Source organism: Strongylocentrotus purpuratus, unplaced genomic scaffold, assembly GCF_000002235.5.
Source record: "Strongylocentrotus purpuratus isolate Spur 01 unplaced genomic scaffold, Spur_5.0 spur5_scaffold_7, whole genome shotgun sequence".
NCBI lineage: Eukaryota > Metazoa > Echinodermata > Echinoidea > Camarodonta > Strongylocentrotidae > Strongylocentrotus > Strongylocentrotus purpuratus.
Window position 1 is genome coordinate 5,143,862 of NW_022145613.1, and position 21,976 is coordinate 5,165,837.

The following is a 21,976-nucleotide window of genomic DNA, read 5'->3' on the forward strand; positions in this document are numbered from 1 at the left end:
GAAACATGCACCTTTTTTGTTAATAACAAATAATGTAGGCGTATTCATATTATGACAACGTATTTTATATTGCTTGTAAGGATATTATCCAAGAGAATTACTTTGTGACTGCAATTCTAGAGGGAAAAATAAGAACCACTGTCAATCATCCAAATCTAAGGTTCTATATGATGTCGTGTATAGAATTCTTCAATGAGTTTTAATCTCTCCTCCAAGGCGAAGAAATAATCCCGGGAGTCGGCTATTGCTGTCTTTTCAAAGTCGGGTCGATCGAGGTCAGCCTTGTTCACAGCAATTTCTTTTAGAAAGTCCTGCCGCGTCGACAGCGTCAGGAAGGCAGCCTGCAGGAAAAAAACAAAGTAGAAATTATATTTTCCCTTTATTCCCATTGTACACGTTGCGTCATTTCGATTGCGTTAATATTATCTGCGCTAATCACGTCTGTAAATGCCTTTAGCCTTACGTCAGCTATCATAATTATTCTTGTTTCCAATATTCGTTTTGCAATCACTCATTATACGATGTTACTCTCTCTTGGCGCGTCAGAGACCCCGTGAGTCACTGACGCAATGCTACGTCAGGCGAATGACACCTCACGAACAACAGGCTCTGGAGTCATATTTCAACCTGTTCTCGATATCCACGTCAAAAAGATGTGCACTATTCATCCGCTTATACATTATAATATTACGCATTTTACACTGCATGTAGTTGCACATGAGACGTCATTAGTGACTGCGTCTAGAACTGGCGCGTTTTTCCATGCTCCAATGACAGGGAGCGATATCGTACATAAAGTGAATGTAACAGTGCAAGCGTAACATTTCTGTAATGGCGCATGCACTAGTTACCTTCACATAATTGATTAGCGTAAGTAATTACGCTATCGAAATAGCGCATCATATGCAACAAGTAATAGGGGAAAGTGAGATGCCTTGTCGCGCCTTGTCGTGCATGGAAAACAGCTTGCATGCCAGTGAACTCCTCCTCCACCCCCCCCCCCCCCTCCCCTCCCCATCCACCCGCAATTTGCAACTCAAACACTAACAATAACTAATATCCCGAACCCAGCTCAGGTATGCTTATCATTATTACGACCTTTGTCTTAATCTTTATTAGCCGGGACCTTCTCGTCAGATAATGATGATTTATTTTTAATTAACCGGACAGATACAGGTAATAAAGCAAATACATGTAGATACTTGTCAGAAAGCAACCAGGGGAACCTACAGACTTGAGAAATTGGGGGTTATACAGTGCATCCCAGATAAAACGAAACCGAGAATTATCGATGTTTTATCATAACTTAATCGCAATTATAATTAATAGATGACACATATCTGTAAAGCTTAGATCCTCCTCTTTCGTTTGATGCAACTCATATGATGCATATTTCACGCATAAGTGATTAAAATAAAATTGAAGCGAGGAAACCAAAAAGTCATTTGGCGGGCGGTATCTGAATTTAGAGAAAATCACATTTCTAAAAAGTTCAACATCTGCCCTTTCATATGACACCTCAATCAGGAAAAATGAGCCAGGAATTATGCAAATAAATTATGCATCATATAAATTGCATCAAATGAAAGAGGAGGATCTAAGCTTTACAAATCATGTGTCATTTATCAATTATAATCGTGATTAAGTTATGATAAAGCATCGATAATTCTCGGTTTCGTTTTTTTCTGGGACGCACTGTATATGCTCATTCAGATATGACGCGTTTAAGACGCGGTTTACCGCAACAAAAAAGCCGCCAAGTTGTTGTTGTTGTTGTTTGTTCACGCCTTTATAAATTGCAACTGCGCCCGACAAAGGTGCAGAGTTTGTTCACTGAGCTGTAAACTGTGTTATAAGATAGAGAAATGTCATGCCTATGACACCGTAAGTCATATCTTAAAAATAAAACCTGCTGCAGTTGACCGCGAACCTGCTGCAGTTAGCCGCGGCATATCTGAAAAAGGCTTACTGCCTTTCCAAACTGCAATAGCGCGTTTCGAATCTATAGGACCATCGGTAACGAGACCGGCTACTCTATCACTTATAATATACATGTATAGTTATAGTATGATGTCTTACCTTAAAACATGCTCTGACGACAAACCCATGGTGCTTTGTCAAAGTCTCATCATAGGCCAGTCCTGTACATGAGGTGTACGAAAAAGAAAGAAATTCATGGAATTATTAAGCCGTTAGAGAATAATTATCTTTACCATAGTGTTTCCATAGGTACACACTATCTCTAATAATTGTTTAAGCAACTCTGTTGTTACCTGCACACAATATGTCCGATAAAGAAACACGAGAATAACCATTTGGGGATGGAGTTATGTGAAACAACGATTGTCATGGCAACTTAGCTACTTCTGTGGAAGATCCAGGATTCTCGGGGAGGGGGCACAAATCCAAAATAAAATATGAAAGTCAAAAAGTAAGAGGGTCATCACATGGGGGTGGGAGGGCACATTATTTCCATTCCCGTTGTTTACCCGTTCCGGATTGAATTTGGCCACTGGGGGAGCGCAAGTGCCCCCTCGTTTAAAATACCTGAGTAGAAACGATGAATAAAAAATTATTGTAGCATGACAATACTTAAATATATAGTATACTCCCTGAAACAAAATATAATTATATATTGTTGCGGCTTTTTTTCTCTAATATAGACTTATGCCTGGGTCACATTTTCTCTACGGCTTGGATACGGCGGCCGTACGCCTCGGAAATCGAGAGATACTTGCGGCGGTGGCCTCAGTGTCACCCTAGGGCGTATCCCTATCTTTACAGGCCGTACGGGTCGCTGTGGGATTATAACGCGGAGTTATAACTGTTTTTATTTCTAGGTTCGGCGTAGCGATGAGACACGCCGTAGCCATGCCGTAGAGCGATTCCACGACGACTGTATACGTCGGACGTACGTTGGCCTTGCGTTTTATATACTCCTGGGGAGTGTTTCACAAAGATCCTAAGTAGAACTTAACACTCAGTTGGACTTAAAAAGTATGGACAGCCATTGGAGCCTTAAAATGAAATATATTCAAAAGCAAAAATTGGGAGTATTTTAGACTTTTCATCAATTCCACATCAAGAACATGAAATCTCCCATGATAATAGAAAATATGAATGATTTGAATCAACATTTTATGCCTTCTAAAAAAAATTACAAAATATTTTCAAGGATGCTAATGGCTTCCCATAAATTTTAAGTCCAACTTAGAGATAAGTTCAACTTAGGATCTTTGTGAAACACCCCCAGGTGTGAAGCGGTAGCATCAGTCTAGCCGCACGGTCGCCGAATGGTCCCCCTTCGGCCGCCTTGCGGGCACCTTGCGGCTACATTGCGTCTGCCTTGGTATTTGTCAAAAACCTACGGCCGCCGCAGGGACGCCCTAAGGCGACCGTGCGTCATCACTTAAAAGTCCGTACGGCAGCCGCAGATTTTCTGTCTCCACAAATTCAAAATAGTCCGTGCGGCTACCTAAAGACATAAAGACCGCTATACCGTAGGTAATTGCTATTGGCCGTAGATATTTTAGACCGCACGGTCGCCGCGGCAAATGTGACCTATAGGCATTACTTAACAACGAAATATAAAATTATAAATGATATAATGTTCCATTGTTTTCTGAAGATCACAAAGCAACTCACTTGCGCTCGGACCTTGCTCTTGGCCCTCACTTATATGTGTCGCAAACCTGGATATAAACCGGAATGCTCTGTAGAAAAAGAGAATAAAACTAGCAAAATGAGTCTATTATGTTCATGGTTCATGATAATAATCACACTGGTGTTCCATATTCAGATTATACCATGACACAAATCGGTTAGAGTGACAAAGATGAATGTTGGTCATCCAACAAAACGTTGGGAGTGAATTAAAAGTTAAAGGCACATTAAAATGAAAAAAATGCAAGTTCCGTTAATAATAACGGATAATACCACTCATCAAGTGGCATAGCAAGGGCGAAGATATAGAGAAGGCACCGGCATCATGGAGCGAGGAGGGGGGGGGGGGGCATCAGTATACTATATAGGTGGACGAAACGTATTTTAACAAGGTCATTCACCAGATTTTGGAAAACGGGGGGGGGGGGGGAAATAAATCTCGTTTTCATTTCCTCCCTCTGCCCCTTTCTCTATTTTTTGTTGTTGCTTGAGTGGAGGGGGGGGGGGGCTTTGGCATTTTATTGGAATGACGGTGACCCTATTCCCCCTGTACTCATGCAACTACACAAAACTGTTAGTGAAAAACGGGTTTCGCCCAAAAATATAAAAATCATTCACATGTTGTGCATTGGGTAAGCTAAACAGATTCAAATTTTCCTTATAATATTGTATAATTTTGCCTGATAAATCAATCAACAAACAACGACTAAATTATCTAGAAGATCAAATTATACCTGACGACCCATTTTAGGGCATTAAGTGTGGATGCTGCATAATAATCCGGGTCTTCGTTTAGTATACGTAACTGCTCTACATCATACAGAACCAAAGACTGAAGAGTATAGCTTTCGTTTGGACGAGCGTCGTAGTTATGACGAATTTGCTGCAATAGTCAAACGAAAGTATAAATTCATTACAGATATTAAAAGAATGGATCCTCTTTTTTTAAACTGATCTCCTATTTTGTTTGTAAGAAATATCTTGTGATTATTTTGCATCAAATCTATAAATACGCATACAGATTAGGAGGCAAACAGAGATTTATGTTATGTAGAGGAGAGAGACAAACTTTGAGACAACAGTGACACAGGTAATCATAGCACATGTGACAGAAAGCAAATAGACGTCTTTTGTTATGTCTGCCTCAAGGGCAAAATACGATTAAATATATTTTAGATTATTGTTGTCGTCGGACTTTTGCAAGGATTGAAACGAGAGACATGAAGGGAAGAAGGAAATGGTGCTCCGGCGATAAATGTCCCGGGATGCTTTTTTTTTTCTTCTGCGGCACAGATCGGGGCTTTTTTTTTTTAAGAGGTCTTGATTTAACCCTAACCCTAACCCTAACCCTAACCCTAACCCTAAACTTTCCCATAGGCTCAACACACACCTAACCCCGATCTGTGCCGCCGAAAAAAATAACGCTCCCGGGATTCATTTCGTCATAGATGTGGGGCAAGGCAAGGGTTAGGGATAAAATCGGTGTTTAGGTTTAGAATTAGAGTATAAAGGTTAGGGTGTTTGGTCCAGTGTTTGGTCCAGTGTTGAAGTTAAGACTTTGGTTTGTGTATGTAGGATATCGAGTGCGGAGGGAATTAGCGTTGGATTATATATCGTAAGACTGACGCCAATAATAGCCAAGAAGATCCAAATTTAACAGAGATAGTTATTGGAACTAGTAGCACATATACAAAGCAAAAGAACTGTAATTTTACCCCATTTAAGTTCAAGTAGATGATAGTTACCTGTATATTTCCTTGTATATCTCCTACAACCCCATCGAATATCCTTTTCCTCATATTTGCTGTAAACAAACAAGACAACAGAATGGACGGATTGTGATACACTGTAGCTCATATAGTTGGACTATTTTTGTTTTACCCCAATTTATGGAATTATTTTTAAAATAATTTAAAAATAATAGATCTAGATAATAGTTTACATTCTCAGATTTTATTGAATAATAATTTGACAATGTGTGTTTTGCGTGACTGCTAAAGCATGTGTATGCTACTATGCTTATCAACTAGGGGACCTACGCCCTTAAGTCATAAATGACAGTAATGAGAATTAATGCCCCACAAAAGGGCACTAATATAGCACATCGACACGGTTTTGATCCTGGGGCCTCACAGTTACGAGGCCATTGCTTTGTCACTGAACCATGACTGTACGCAGCGGGGGCTAGGGTAGGGGGCAGTTTCCATAAATTAAATAAAAAACAGAAACTGCAATAAATCTTCATTAATTTAAATTTAAAAATGACTTGGAATAAGGTTCAACAAACGAAATGACCCTGATGACCATTGTTCTCTGTTCTCATGATCACCAAACAAACGATTAATTACCAGAATGATATCAATTGAGGTGTAAGTAATGAAATCGGGGCCCTTTTCATCTATATATATTACAATGGCCTAATTACCCAGTGTATATTATAGCCTCGTCGGTATTTATGCTCTGTATTGAGGGCCTTGCAGCTATAACTACCTCAGCATTGCCAGGTATCCATTATTTTATACACTCTAAAAACTGAAATGTTAAATGTCAATTTAAAAGGGCCGAGGAGTGACCACTCTTTCGAAATGTCAGATTGTTTCTTTTATCATGCTAGATTCAACCTTTAAAGTGTTGGATCGAGTTTTAAAGTGTTAATTCACCATTTTGAAAGATGGTCACCCCTCGGCCCTTTTAAATGGTGAATTAACATTTCAGTTTTTAGAATGTACACCTGGGTCGCGAGGGACAAAATGTAGGTAAAACACCTTGTCCAAGGAAGTAAGCACCAAGCCAAGGATCGAACCTCAGGAACCTGGGACATCTCATATGAGAGTCAAGAGCCTTCGTGGATATACTACAGTGCTCTCACCCTGTAAGTATTTTCAAAGCGGGGCTGCACTACGTGTAGCTACTTGCGCCCTCTATAGCAAACAATGCCTAAGCGGTACCAGTTGGTCCCCCCATGATCATCTTTTTCTTATATTAATTGAGAGCTGATTTGATGAGATAATCACCTGTCAATGACCATGCAGGGAGGTCTAATCTCTCCTGGCCAAACTAGTGCAGACAGGTTTAAATAAGATACCGAATCTTGTAATGATATTATGTTTATTTCAAGGCAATACAAACACACTAATAGATATGAATATAAACAAATAAGCACAACTAAAACACACACACAAAAAATAATTTATCACACATAATCAAATTTTCCTGTCTTTATCGTATCACTCGATAAGTAATATCAAACTTTGTTATCTCTTTGTGTGTACGAAGCAAAAATAATACGGGTTATGTTGTTGACTTATGAGTAAAATTATAATTATCTATATAATCTTGACCTTTGGACAGTACGAGGACCCCAAACCACTTGACCTTTCAAAATATTGGATAAATCAAGCGTATGACAAATTAAAGGGAGAGTAGTGGTTTGAATGCCAATACATGAATAATTATACAATGATATGTGTCTACATATCCAGTATAATGGGTTTTTGTGGATAAACCTGTGGAAATGGAGAGATCCACTCAAAAACAGAGCTTGTAAAATGTGGATCCCTCAAAATAATGACAAACATAATTTTTTGTTACATGTAAATATATTGACTGGAAAAAAAAATATATACATAGATTACCAAAAAGTGGCAGAAATGTAGAGCAATGTCTCGGCAAATTACAGTGTGCTAGGCATCGGTGGGATATTAAGGGGCGTAGGGTTTACGACCCCCCCCCCCTTTTTTTTGTTGTTGTTGATGGGGGTAGGGTAGGAGGTAGCTCCTCGTACAACATTGCAATAAATTCATAACGATTTTAAAGAACTTCACATTTATTTTATTCAAATAACTATACACCCCTCCACATCCTTAAAAAAATACTTGCAGCCGCCCTCTTAAGTTATTTTATCAGGTATATTAAAACGATAACAATGAATAAATAACGATTAGACGTGCGATAGGATCGGGCCCATTGATCAGGAATATTGCTAATCTGAGCGTTGATGTCTCTTTCTCTCTCTCTGTCTCTGTCTGTGTCTCACTGTATATGTCACCATATTACGATTGTATCCACCAGAACAGGCACATCGGATTTGATGGAATTCTTTAAAAAAAATCTAAAATAAACTGCCTTTACTTTATTCCAAGAAGGTTTTTTTTTAATTACCACAAAATGATTAATCACGTTTATGAATGCCACCAAATATAATTTCCTTACTTTCCTGTCTGTCCCAAATAAAACATATACAAACCAAAAGACATTTCCTCCATTAACTGTTTGATAAAGGTCCCTTATCGCCGAGACCATGTTTTCATTTCAGTAATAAGTGATTCACAATGCGACTGTCAAGAGCTGTTACAGTCGTTTAAGGCACTCTAGTTATCTATAAACTTATAAGTCCATATATTACTGACAGCAAATACACCCCCCCCCCCTAAAAAATGAGGGTACATGCATCCTTTTAAAAACTTTGTAGTTACGTCACATTATACAAGGACTATCTTCTTTTTTTGAGAGAACATCAAGAGACCCTAAAATTTAATTTTCACTGTTGTAGTGAAAAAGAAAACAACCAATATATCGAAGCTCACAGTAAAAAGGCAACTGGCTTCGTGGGCTACATGAAACATCAATGTAATTGGGCTAGGCATTCATCTACTTTTTGCCACTCTTTACCAAGGAGAGGAAAGGGGGCTTATCACGATTCCGAAGCCCATTATAAATTTAAATATACAAAATCTTGGTGTAGTATCATTTTTTGGTACAATGGACCTATCCCACATGTTAGCTGACACAGATATGATGGAATGAAATGGAATGGAATGATAATAAAGACGTTTCTCTACATGACTTCTAAGAAATTAAATAAAGCTTTTAGATTGGCAACTACGGAAGAAACGACTCTGAATCCTAACCGAGGGACTTGGTAATGATAAACTAGGACTAATGCGTGACATTATACGCATTTGCATCGGCTTGAATTCGAACCCAGGACCTAGTTACGAGACCACTCCTCTACCACTGGGACATCACAGCCAATGAATACTTACTTAATACCTGTAATGCATCGATGCAGGCATCAAGGAATTTAAGAGTCGGAAGCGACTTGTCTGGTAAAATTGGAACATCTTTGAACCTGGATAAGATAAAGAAAACCATTACAAATCTCCACCATTCTTGTTGTTGTAGAAGTAGTAGTAGTAGCAGTAGTAGTAGTAGTAGTAGTAGTAGTAGTAGTAGTAGTAGAAGTATAAGTAATAGTAGTAGTAGTAGTAGTAGTAGTAGTAGTAGTAGTAGTAGTAGTAGTAGTAGAAGTAGAAGTAATAGTTATAGTAATAGTAGTAGTAGTAGTAGTAGTAGTAGTAGTAGTAGTAGTAGTAGTAGTAGTAGTAGTAGTTATGGTATTAGTAGTAGTAGTAGTAGTAGTAGTAGTAGTAGTAGTAGTAGTAGTAGTAGTAGTAGTGGTAGTAGTTATAGTAGCAATAGTAGTAGTAGCAGTCCATTTGTTCAGTTTCTCGGCGGCTTTTAGTTGGATCCTCAAATTATTAATCTTTTTACTCACGTTGTTTTCACCGCTGTGTAAAATGTTTTTATCTCCGGCAGAGCAGCATCGTTTGCTTTTCCACTTTCACGATCGGACCTGATTTCATCTCCGTCCTCTTTCTCATTTTCCTCATCAATGCTTTCCTCATCAAAGGGGAAGGCTGAATCAGACGTATCTTCATGAATCATATTGGCTAATGTCATTTCGTTAGCATGTTTCCTATTGGCTAACAATCTGTTCTCAAGTTTCTGTACACCAATCACAGTCTTTGTTTTCAACGATTTCTCACTAGGCATATTGCTGCTTATACTGCTGCTGCTGCTGAGTGAAACAAATTAAAGGATGGGAAAACAAATAAATGATTTGATTTTACGTGAAAATCAAGCATTTTGATAAAAAATAAAGCGCTTATCACCGAAGCTCTAAGCGCTATAACAAACAAAATACATGTACAATGATGACAAATTATACGAATTGTATGGATTTAATTTTTTTTTTTTATAGTAATCATGGTTATACTCACTATATTTCAAGCATCAATCATTTTTTTCTCCACAGCTATACGATTCCAATCTCATTACACAATTATAATAAAAAAATAAATAAATATCGGGCCTACATGTAGCCTATTTTTACAATATTAAAGAAAAACAGTATGCAGATAAAAGAAAAAAAACACTCATACTTTATTTCAAACTTACAGCGTCGATAAACAGAAATAATCAAGCTAAACATTATATCTACTTTACCAGTCCATTTCACATAAACATTAATTATTTACAAATCTAAATTCAGACATGATAATTATTGTAAAGAATGATTAATTAAAGGACTCATTTCATTTTCCAATCAGGGTTTAAAAAGGTTACAAATACGTGCGTTATGATGTGTGCAAGTGGGCGTTTATAATCGTTAGATTCCCCCGATTCCACACCGTGACATAACGATAAATAAAAAAATAAAAAAATGTATGGGCACGTTTACGCAAGTTGTGGGAGGGGGCTGACGCATCTTGCCCGACTGTCAACTTTCTAATCCTTTTTCTTTCTTTTTTTATGGGGGGGGGGGGGGGGCAAGTGAGCTAAGTGAACTAGGAAAAAAGTACATATACAATTACACAATTGGGAACCCCTCTGCCCTAATGGGGTGACGGTTGCCTGAATATCTTTAATATTTTGTATAATACAAGATACCAGAATCTTTTCAGTCATAAATCATGAATCAAATAAAGTATGAGTTTACCTCTCAAGAGTCTCCTGCTCCGATATCAACGCATCCAGTGTCCATGATGTGAACACGACCCCGCATATGATCACCGTCAACAGGCCGAGCCTGAAGCTGAATACTGCCATGATGACATCGGTTGCGATGACGGGCGCGATGATGGTGACGACGACGATGACGACGACAACGATGACGACGACGACGATGACGAAGACGACGATGACTAAATATGAGCTGAACCCGTTTGGAGAGAGATGTCAATCAAGCGTGTTCATTCACCTAATATTAAAGAAGAAATCTATTACAATTGATTTAAGGAAAGGTGCCAAATCTGGGATCCTAAATATTCAACTTTAAAGTTCTCAGGAAATACTCCAAGTTCGAGACAGGTTAAATTTCGCACTTTATATAATACAAATAGCTATTTCATAACTTCTATAACTTTTATTTCTGTTCCATCACAGCCATCACTTGGTGTGAACTTGAATTTCAGTCAACTGAATTATCAATTATTTCTGGTAAGCTGGTAACAAGCTTAAAATAATGTACTTTTGTCTAAATTCTAGAAAAGAGTTCAAACTGAATTAAATCTATAAAAATCCCTAAAAAGAATGACTGATAACGACATGTGCCAAGATATGCCCGGCATGGACTGGTAATAAGGAGATTTTTAGAGCCTCCCCCTTGGGGGGGGGGGGGGTGGACGAAGGGTCGGTGTCAAGGCAAATACGGTTTCTAGACGAATTAGGTACCCTTACCAAATCCGCCTCGGATCTTGTCCTTCTGAAGATGCAAACTATCTCCATCACAAGGCAAAATAAAAGGCAATCCTTAAGCAGGGCTCCCACTTAGCCGAGTTGGAGCCTCGAGTTGTGGCGAGCTTGCGCGAGTTTATGGCAAGCCGTTTTATCATTAAAACATATTTCTTGATATCAAGAAATAATTTTACGTTGTAAAGCAATGGTAATTCTTGATATCAAGAATTCGATTTCGTGATATCAAGAATTCGATTTCGTGATATCAAGAATTCAATTCTTGATATCAAGAAATATGTTTTAATGATAAAAACGGCTTGACATAAGCTCGCACCAGCTCGCCACAACTCGAGGCTCCAACTCGGTTAAGTGGGAGCCCTGCTTTAGTCATTTATACATAATGAAAAATTTACATTTGAAGAAAGTTGTTCAGCACAACGTCACAGTGACATTAACGAATCAGCCGATTTGAAGTGCCCATACGTATAATGATTGCTTTCAACATTATTTTTAGCTTTCTTAATTTTTGTCCGATTTCATTTGAACCATTACTATAGTTTATAATATATATACACTTATCATAATTTTCTGCTTTTCTCTATAGAGTAGTTGTTTATCAAGGTTGGATTTTCCTTTAATGAAAATATGTTTATCGTGCAAAATGACCTCGGATGAGATAATGGTTAACCCAGGGTCTCGGCAAGCAGTCCCTGGTCAAACCACGTGCACATCCGAACCATTGGCAACCTCCACAACAATACCTTTTATCAAGGATAGCTCGATGTAATCGAGGTCAATGTCGATGGAGCATCTGATAACTGGCCACTTATGTGTATTTAAATCTGACCCATCAGATTCAGGATTTGATGTCCTAATTACCCGTAAACATTATACCAGTTTGCTAATTTGATGCATACTTTTTAAACAAAACTTTCTCTTTGCAACTAAAAGGCTTGTCAGAGGCTGATCCGGCATAGCAACATCTGATTTATGCACAGTTGATCCCATAGTATGCAGGCGAATGACATTGCTGGTACAAGAAGCAAAGTCCGTTAACCCGAAAAAGAATATTGTGTTGATGTCACATAAAGGATGTACAGGAAGGACATAGCTACACAATGTGCTCCTGAAACATTTACCAAGTTTATGACAACCCAATATCGACCACCCCCCCCCCCCCTCCCCACCACCAACCCATTAATACGTCTACAGCTGAAGAAAAACAGGTATTACGTTAATATTTTGAGCGAGCTATCTAACTAATTTGGCACATAAATTCAACTAAAGAAGAAAAAAACATCTGATGAAAATATTTCTCTAACACAACTAAGCGTATTTTTGCGATATCATTATCTTTGGCTGGAATTATATTATGTGTTTCAATTAGTTGAAGATATATTTATTCACGATTTTAAAAAATTGTAACTTTTTTACAGAACGAAGTGGCAATACAAAATTTCGAAATGTATATATATTTTTTTTCTATGTCATATTTTGGGTCACGTTTCACCTTTGTTGTTTGAAGTGTAGACTAGAAATTTTGATATAGAAGAAAATTTGTCTTAATATTAAACTGCCATTACACTTTTATGCGCAGCATAACATTGCTTATTATGTTATGTTTCATCGTCAGAAAGTACCTTTTAGCATTTTATGTAAGTTATGTAAACAAAATTTGATTATACTTGCAATGAATGCAAAATGAACTAAATCAAATCAAGCAATGAACTTTGTATCTAATTAACGCAAACGTGTATTTTCACGCATTTCCTGGATGTCTTCATATATGTTGCAGAGTGACTTGATCGCGTGACTTATTATTTTCCTTCAAAGTTCAAACTATACATTATCTACGAACGTGTGTACACCCTTCAATATTCAAAGCAAGCAAGCCAACGACGGAAGAATGACACATTAAAAACGCATGAAATATTGAGATTATTTTGGCGTAAATTCATGTTAATGTCAAGCATATAAAATTATTTTGATAACATATCATGGATTAATGAGCCCATAGCCCATAGTATCCATAGTTTGTCGTTCCAAGATTCATCGTTTTTAAGGAAAGGTCACGAGTATCAAGTACTTAAATCTTCCAGGATCAATTTTTGTTTTCCCCCATGAAAAACAAACAAACTACACACACGATATATTTGACTACCGGTAATAAATAGGCATAAATAAAAGCACCCCCCCCCCCTTTTTTTTTTGCGCGAACATTCGGGTTCATTGTCTCTATTCTAAATTTGTCCCAATATTAAACCACAGTTTAAAGTCACTTGTTAAAGTATATTTAGGTACGGGTGGGAGGTAACTTTTTGCACTTGTTTACAACAAATATATACAATCTAATGCCTCTACAAAGTCATGTAAAAGTTTGTTTTACTTTCTTTTTTCAAACCAGAAACCGGATCTCCATGTTTTTCCTTTTCCTTTGAATCATTCTGCTATTGCCAAAAATTAATGTCAAGGCTGCCAAAAAAATGTGTTATCTGGAGTGCAATGTTCGATGTTTTTTCCGCCAATCGAAAAAATAATTATATGCAGATGTGTCTTTTTTAGCCATTTAGAATCATAGTTCTTGTATGAACGAGTTATGTCATTAAAGACATCATGTTCCCGAATAAGGGATATTGTGTTTGTTTGATTGATTTTATTTCTGCGTTCAAAAGATACAATTTCAAATTCAAAGTACAAAAATTCGAACAATAACAAATACAATGAATACAATGTTTACAAAAGTAATTAAATAGAAAATCATGTACAATTATATCATACGATAAACATGTACGAAGCATACAGATAAGATAAGAAATATGAAATATTTTTCAATAAATTAGAGAGGTAATTTAGAACGCAGGAGACCACCATCGTGAGCGGATAGGCTGGAGATGGATGGCGGCCTCATACTGATATGATATTATAATGTGATTTGCGCTATACTAGCACGGTTTAATAACAAAACCAATAAACCACGTTACGTGTCATGATCTTTGTCAGTGGAGGCTGATTTGAAATAATGATCTCATTGACTTTTGGATTCTGCAAGACAGCTATCTCTCTTGTACTTTGGCCGGTTTGATTTTATTGTTCCAATTGTTGAGACTAAAACTTGATTTGTTTACAATCCTTTACTCACCCCTCATCTACTCTGTCCCATTTGCAGGCCAAAAAATGAATAGGATAGGCCTAGATTCCAACGGCAGTTGAAAGATAATACTAAATTAGAAATCCCCCCCCCCCCCCCCAAAAAAAAGGGGGGGGTTGAAAATGTCTTTAAGTGGGAAAATAACGACCATTAGTTGTCAAATCGACTTTAATGCTACCGAGTCATTAAGTAATAGTCTGATTTTCAGACCATTGTACCGAATGGTCGTACGTTGTGTGCTGCGCCAAGATTCAATCAGTTTAAATTTGGCCATTACAATAAATGGGTTATTGATGTAGACAAATGCTCATGTAGCCTTTACAGCTCATTTTATGTATGTTATTACCAAAGAAGAAAAAGGCCAGCTTGTCACTCAATAGTGTCTGACAGTGAAGTCTAGCAAGTATACGGGTTGCCTTGCATGATTTGAATATTAGGACACTGCTAACGTTTAAATTTCACAGATAGGATCATACATGACATATTCATAATTCCTGCAAAGTTCTACAGAATTTGATGTTGGCTGCAAAAGGGACACTGTCTGCCACTATCAGCCTATGTGTAGTATAAAACTCTTGATGTAAGCTTGGTTTGATTTCTCAAGAATTCATCCACCGAACTTAGCATTTTACCTTTAATAATATTGACTGATAAACAACAAACGGAATATACAAGGCGACTTAATTTACTTCACGTACGTGACTGAGTTTAAAATAGCATCAGTTCTTTGAAAATGACGATAAGTCTGTAATCGAGATCGTGTTGAACACTTGACATGACTTATTACATCAATGGTACGTCACAAAAGTAAACCGCACATTAAAGGCATTGTTTAGTAATATTCAAATCTCAGATGCATGGCCCTACGTGTTCTCAGTGTCTGTTATGGTGTAATATTGAAGCCCTACAAAAATTGCGCTACAAAATGATCATGAAGTGCCTCAAAAAAGTTTTTTAAAATCATAAAGTGACCAGTTTTACCATACTTATTTTCCCTAGTAGACTGTAGTGTTATAAAAACCGTTGGGAAAATGGTTTCGGAAATTTTGAATTTCGATCATGAATGTCTTTTTTTTTTTTTTTCTTTGCCTCATCAGAGGATTTATTGATTATATATACATGGTTACATTCAAAGATACAATACTACAAATCAAATTTACATAATCGCAAAAACATTATTATTGTCATAACAAAGCATTGAAATTAAGTTTTGCTTTGCAAAGCAATTGAATTAAGATATTATCATAATTAACATACAAATTATACTGATAGTTTTGATTCCCTTTCTTTTGTTTTTCTTTATTTTCTTTTTTTTTTCTTTTCTTTTCTTAAATAACACCCAACAGTTCTTTTGGTAAAAGCTTTCTGTTCATCTTTAAGTTTGATTTACTTTCCATTCTTTTTATAATTTCTCTATGGAGATTTTGTTTAGAAGCAACTTTTCTCTTGTCTATCCCAGTTATATTTCGTTTAACAATCAATTTATAAATGGTCCAAAATGCTATTGTAAAGAATAATATACAATGACTTTCACAATCTATTTTGAGTAGGTGTTGGATATTGAGCGTCAGTATCCTTACTTTGTATATATCTCTTAATATTTCTTTGATATGTTTAATGAAGGGCTCAATTAGTTTGCATTCTATAAATGCGTGATTCATATCCTCTTTTATATTACATGTTGGGCATACATCGTCATTGGATATTCCCTATTTGAAAAGATTACTTCTTACTGGCAATAGGTTATACAGTAATTTCAAATTAAACTCTCGTAATTTGCTTTCTCTAATTTGAGCAAGATTACGCTTGAATACCTTAGACCAATCAATATCTACATTAAGTTTTTTTTTTCCCAATAAAGGCAACATGTGTTAGTTAATACAGTTCTCGAAGGAATGAGTTTATAGAAACGATTACTACTTATATCAGTAACATGTTTCACCTTATTTGCCACCAACAGATATGGAACATTGTTTTCATTTTCTTGTCTAGTATAATCATGCATAAATTCTTCTTTTAAACTATTGACCCATACAGGAGGTATCGCTAGTTTAAGTCTTGCATAGTCAAACATTGCATTGCATTTTCGTTTGGAATGCACCTGCGATCTAATATATTCTGTTGACCGAAAGCCATCTCTCGTAAAAAGGTCTCCTAAATATACTAGACCACTGTCATACCAGCCTTTATAAAAGAGCGACTGATTATCATACACCACATGTTTGTTGTGCCAAATAATCTGATCTGAAACTTTAACTGGTTCATGTATAGATATACAAACATCTTTCACTGTAGTGCAGTATCTAATCATTTCCCATGCCTTTAAGATTTCTACGTAAAATGACGGAATTTTCTTTTGAACTAGAATATCATTAAGTGTGGTTATATTGTAGGAGCAGTTCAGCAGTAGCTTGATGCTTCCCAATAAGTTGAACCAGTAAGAAAAAAATGTTTTCCACGCTCCATTACTCTCATTGAAAAATCTACCTAACCATTTCAGTCGGAAGCTGAACAATTGCCTTTGTATGTCAAGTATTTTTATACCACCTTTACTGTAGTCTTCCATAAGAGAAACCCTTTTGATTTTTTTCTGTTTTCCCACTCCAAATAAATTTGAATATAATGCCTTCTATCAACTTCAAAAAGTTTGGAGGGATGGAATCAACCATGATCAAGTGAGTAACTTGGCTAAGTGCTAGACTTTTCAGTACCGTGACTCTTCCAAAAATGGTTAAGCTTCTTTTTGTCCAGCTATCAAGAATTTTCCTCAATTTTATCAACTTCTGCTCCCAGTCCATCTTTAGAGCTTCATTATTATTAAAATATATGTAGTGACCTAAGTATCTTATAGGTTTGTGGGACCATTTCAGATCATGATTCTCTAAATTCTAACTTCTATCAGTGTCTCCTAGCCATATAATGGCTGTCTTTTCTTTATTTATTCTTGGACCTGCTACTTCGCCAAACTGATTCAGTTCATGTAAAATTCCATTTAATGAAGTTTCATCCGGAACAAAAAATAATGTATCGTCGGCATATTGTAACAACTTTAGTTTAAGGTCATACCCGACCATTTCTATTGGTTTAATAATATTATTTTTTCTCACTTTGTTTGCCATGAGCTCGGCAGCTAAGATAAACAGCAGTGCTGACAATGGACATCCTTGTCGTATGCCTCTTTCGACATCAAAACTTTTGGAAATCCAACCATTAACCAATACCAATGAACCAATATCATGAATGTCTTGATAATCAGACAGGCGATCGGCTTGTAAAAGTCATGGGATTCATGACTATGACTATAATTATGATTGCAGCATGAGCTAAATCCAGGATTTTGTTTAGAATCTGAGACAAAGATACCCAATCCCTTTAACCTCGATGGTATCTATTCACAATAACTTCGAGGACGAAAGAAATTTCGCATACAAAAGGGTAATTTGTGTGGCTTTGGAATTTAGGGTACTTTTTTGTTTCGCGAAAAGGAACAATACAAGCATTCTCACAACATTCTCGAGTGTTTGAATGCAAATATACCTGTTTTTCCGAAAAACAAGTCAGGTTACTTTTTGTAAATGCATACTCGATGGCCCAAAAAGAGTTACGATAGTATGTTTTAAACAGAAAAGGGTCATATCGCGAAAAATGTACGGGAAATTTTACGAAAAAAAGGGATCATTTTTTACTCCGCTATGAAACGTTCATGCGTTACTCTTTTGTTTATGATGAGGAAACACCAACGATACATTGTTTAAAACAAAAGATATTATTTTGATTCAGGCTACAATATGTGTTGAAGCATTATTTATACCCTACCCCCACCCTATATTTCGCATAAGTATATACTCGGCGTTTAATATTTACTCTTTTGATTGATAATAACTCAAAACCTACAGCTTGTATACTGCCGTTTGGACATTGAAAAGTTAGAGAGTATTGATTTCTTTTTCAGTATGTTGTATGACGCTCCTTCAAAGTATAGTTTTGAGATAAAGCTTCAGGTTTTTATTTTATTTTTTTGTTGTTACCACTGTCCCCAGCTCGGTCGCTACTCTCTAGCATTAATCGACATATAGTAAGACTGGGAGGCACTCGTTTTTCCTAAGGTTTGTATATCCGAAAGTTCATAAGGTCGAACCTATTGTATTTCGTTCAAACCCAGGCTGAAATAAAGTTACATTATGGAACCACATGTATATGTGTCGCATTTATAGATAAATGTCTCGCCAAATGACGTGAGCGCAATGACAAGGATTCGAACCCTGTACCTTGTGAACTACAACACGATGACTAAACTTATCCACCAGACGAGGATCATCGTCTTTCCCGACACCACCTCTATGGCAAGCACCCAGCTTCTACCGCCTCATTATCTACCATGATCTAAACTAATGGCTATACCCGTAGTCCTGTCAAAGTACGTTGGCCTACATCACTTTCTCTTTGGCAACAAGTCATTGCAAACAGACTGCATGAATAGTATAAACAAATACATGTCTCACATTTTAAGGTTGAAGTCCACCCTGAAATTAATGTTACACACTAAGAAAAAATGGTGCAACTATGCACCTTTAGGGGTTCAAACCGATGCAACAATAGCAGCACCTTTAGGGGTTAAATCCTGCACCCTTTTTAAAGGTGCAATCCTGCACCCTTTTTAAAGGTGCAATCCTGCACCCTTTTTAAAGGTGCAATCCTGCACCCTTCAAAAGGGTGCCAGATTGAACCTTTTGGGGGAAATGTTAGTACCCTTTATGGTTCAATCCTGCACCTTTAGGGGTGCGAACCGATGCAACAATAGCAGCACCTTTAGGGGTTAAATCCTGCACCCTTTAGGAGAGTGCCAGAATGCACCTTTTAGGAGACATGTTAGTACCCTTAATGGTTCAATCCTGCTCCTTTAGGGGTGCAAACCGATGCAATAGCAGCACCTTATTAAAGGGGTTCAATCCTGCACCCTTTAAAAGGTGCAATCCTGCACCCTTTAAAAGGTGTAATCCTGCACCCATCATCGAGGAATACTCGTGCCATTTGCCCGTACACATATACATATTAAACATGCATGATGTTTCTTGGTTAGTAATCATATAATCAATATATATATATATATTGCTAAAACGTGAATGTAATTGTAACATGATCAGACAAAATAATCTATTGGTTAATGATTGCCGAAAAGGAAAATACAAATCACAAAATTGATGTGCATTGTCATAATTTGCTTAACAAATCATATGATAAATGTATTTTTATGTTAACACGTGGAAAGTAATCATGAATATGCATGCAATATGCAAACTTTTATTTTGCACCTTTTTGGGTTGTTAGGGTTCATTTTTGTGGGAAGGGTGCAAAATTTTATATTGCACCCTTTTTTGAACCCCTTTTCCTTCAATAGGGTTCATTTTTATGTAAAGGGTGCAAACTCTTATTTTGCACCCTCTTTTGCACCCTTTTTTCTTAGAGTGTAGAGATAAAACATCCCTCATAATTTCTTGTCATGTATGATGTATTTAACACTGCATTCCCAGAAAATCAATAACCTATAAGAGGGGATTGTTTACCGCTTGTGCATTTATGTACACTCCTTCTTAGCCAAGGTTTTATTCCTCAGAAATGACCATCCTTCACAATGCAGCCCTATGTATATCGTCTTTATATTCTCTCGCTTTCTCTGCTTCTACCCAGTGGGCTCCTTCGGACACACTCCCTGTTCCACGGTCAACAATAATATTCCTAGTACTTTAAGAAATATTATGAGTTACTAAGCCCTAGCACATACCTATACATGATTTGTAAAAATAAGAAATCGGTGTTCTTCTTCTGGTCCTCACTACCTTCAGGTGAGGATTCAACAGCAAAGGCCCCTGCCTTTAGGAAGCAGATGATAGAGGGTGGCCGCTCATAACCGCTTTTATGTCATATATTATAACCCTCTCATCTTGTTGGTATTATCTTCAATAAATATACCATCTTGAACTTTAAATTCTTCGTTTATCTATTCTCTTTAGGGGATATATACTAGTTTATATGCTATCCATAATATATTTTGAGTAGTGCCCAAATGGAGAAGAAAAACAGAAACTGATGATAATTTTTGTACACGATAAAACCGGAGAGTTTTCAGCGACTACGTCACAATCCAATGACCAAACTGGCAATTTGCGATTCGCATACAGATATCTCATATATCATAGGTTGCGTTTATCTAGCAAATTTTTGGCTAGAATCAGGTTTCTCAAACGTCTTTCAGGCAAATTTAGAAGTAGATAAACGCAAAGCCTTTTTCAAACGTCTTTAGATATGGGCATAATTATCTAAAGACGCAAAAAGGTGCGTTTTGAATGTGACATACAGCCAGAACCACGTTTCTGAGAGATCGATAAACGCAAAGCTGTTTTGAACCTCACATACAAATATGATCACCCAGGTGTTGTGTACAAGCATACGTGTGAAGTTGACCTCCGAGAAACTGTCTGCTTCCCGGGTCAAAACAGCTGGGCAGACACAAGACCCTTATTTTGAATCGTGAAGGGTCGATAAACGCGACATCCGCAAATCACGATCGTATAGTGGGGTTCGATAGTGGGGTACGATATGTACATATCTAGTGGCAAGCCTAGATAAACGCGCTCATAAATAAACGTTCTTATCATTGGTCCGATCGACTTCACTTTCACCATTCTGTTTATCCTATCTTTTGCACAATGGACTTATTATTACAAGGGTTGGGTTGCAAGCTGAGATGAAGTCAAGAGTCTAGAGTAACATAAAGTAATTCTAGAATTATGCGAACAATGGGAACACAGACTGTCATAAACTGGTCCAGGCCGCTTTACAAAATAAGGAGTAGCGGGGAATAATTTTACATGTCATGGATAAGTGTAATACTGTAATGTTCTTAATTACTGATACGAAAACATTACAAGAAATACACTTGTCCTTGATATTTGGTCCTTTCATTTACAGACAAATTTAGAAATATGACAGCAACATGGACAAGGATTGCAGGCTCAAACATCAAAACTGTAAATGACAAAATTATTTACAAAATTTAGCATACGTTGTGTTCCAACTCGCAGAAACATTAATCCGGATTTTCGAAATATTTGAATAGAATGAAATCACTGAAATATTATGTTACTCTATCTTTATAAAAATAATGTGTGGCTGAGAAAAACAATATCACAAAGGTTCTTTGTTTTCCCATGTTACACTGCCCGAATATCTCTCTCAATATCAAGAATCCTTCAAACATAATAATTGTAAATACTTACCTGACATCTCCTGCGCTAAAGCATTGTCCTGAACTGAACTGAACTAAACCATACCATGATGTAGAGGTAGTATTACATTTGCTACTGACACGTTTTATGAGACGAACTGCTGTGCGCCAGTGCCAGAGAATCAGCTTCCTTTCTTTCGAGGACTGAAGGAAACATCAAACATTATACCAGATATGTAACCTGTCATACAGCGGAGATTTTTAGGATCAACGAACTGTGTATGACAGAATGACCATTGCCTTGGCTCGATCGCGATCAGCTGACTGACCAAAGATTGTTAGCCTATTTTCAGGAGCTGCTCTCTATTTTGCTTCCTCATTCTCTCCGTTATTGTCCGCCATTTGTAAACTCCCTTCCCTCC

The 21,976-nt window shown here is 37.0% G+C and overlaps 1 protein-coding gene across 2 annotated transcripts; it reads right to left on the reverse strand.

Moving 5' to 3' along the window:
* Positions 1-23: 23 nt before the first annotated feature.
* Positions 24-21,976, reverse strand: LOC576343 (glycolipid transfer protein). 2 transcript variants are annotated; one of them, XM_011683080.2, is made up of 9 exons: positions 21,607-21,976; positions 10,445-10,705; positions 9,221-9,520; positions 8,709-8,794; positions 5,409-5,467; positions 4,398-4,546; positions 3,646-3,713; positions 2,080-2,141; positions 24-341 (listed from the first exon to the last, which is right to left on the reverse strand). In XM_011683080.2, exons 2-9 carry the CDS (start codon positions 10,552-10,554, stop codon positions 156-158), a joined length of 1,020 nt encoding a protein of 339 aa, XP_011681382.2. In that variant the 5' UTR covers positions 10,555-10,705; positions 21,607-21,976; the 3' UTR covers positions 24-155. The 2 variants fall into 2 exon arrangements, with proteins under 2 accessions (XP_011681382.2, XP_011681381.2); XM_011683079.2 differs by having other exon boundaries at positions 9,221-9,523.

Bases quoted from the DNA above. Each gene is read 5' to 3' on its own strand.
- LOC576343 (XM_011683079.2), bottom strand. From the start codon at position 10,554: ATGGCAGTATTCAGCTTCAGGCTCGGCCTGTTGACGGTGATCATATGC. The intron at 9,524-10,444 runs GTAAACTCATAC...TGTTTCACTCAG, and splicing joins GAGCAGGAGACTCTTGAGAG to CAGCAGCAGCAGTATAAGCA. The intron at 342-2,079 runs GTAAGACATCAT...TTTTTCCTGCAG, and splicing joins TCGTCAGAGCATGTTTTAAG to GCTGCCTTCCTGACGCTGTC.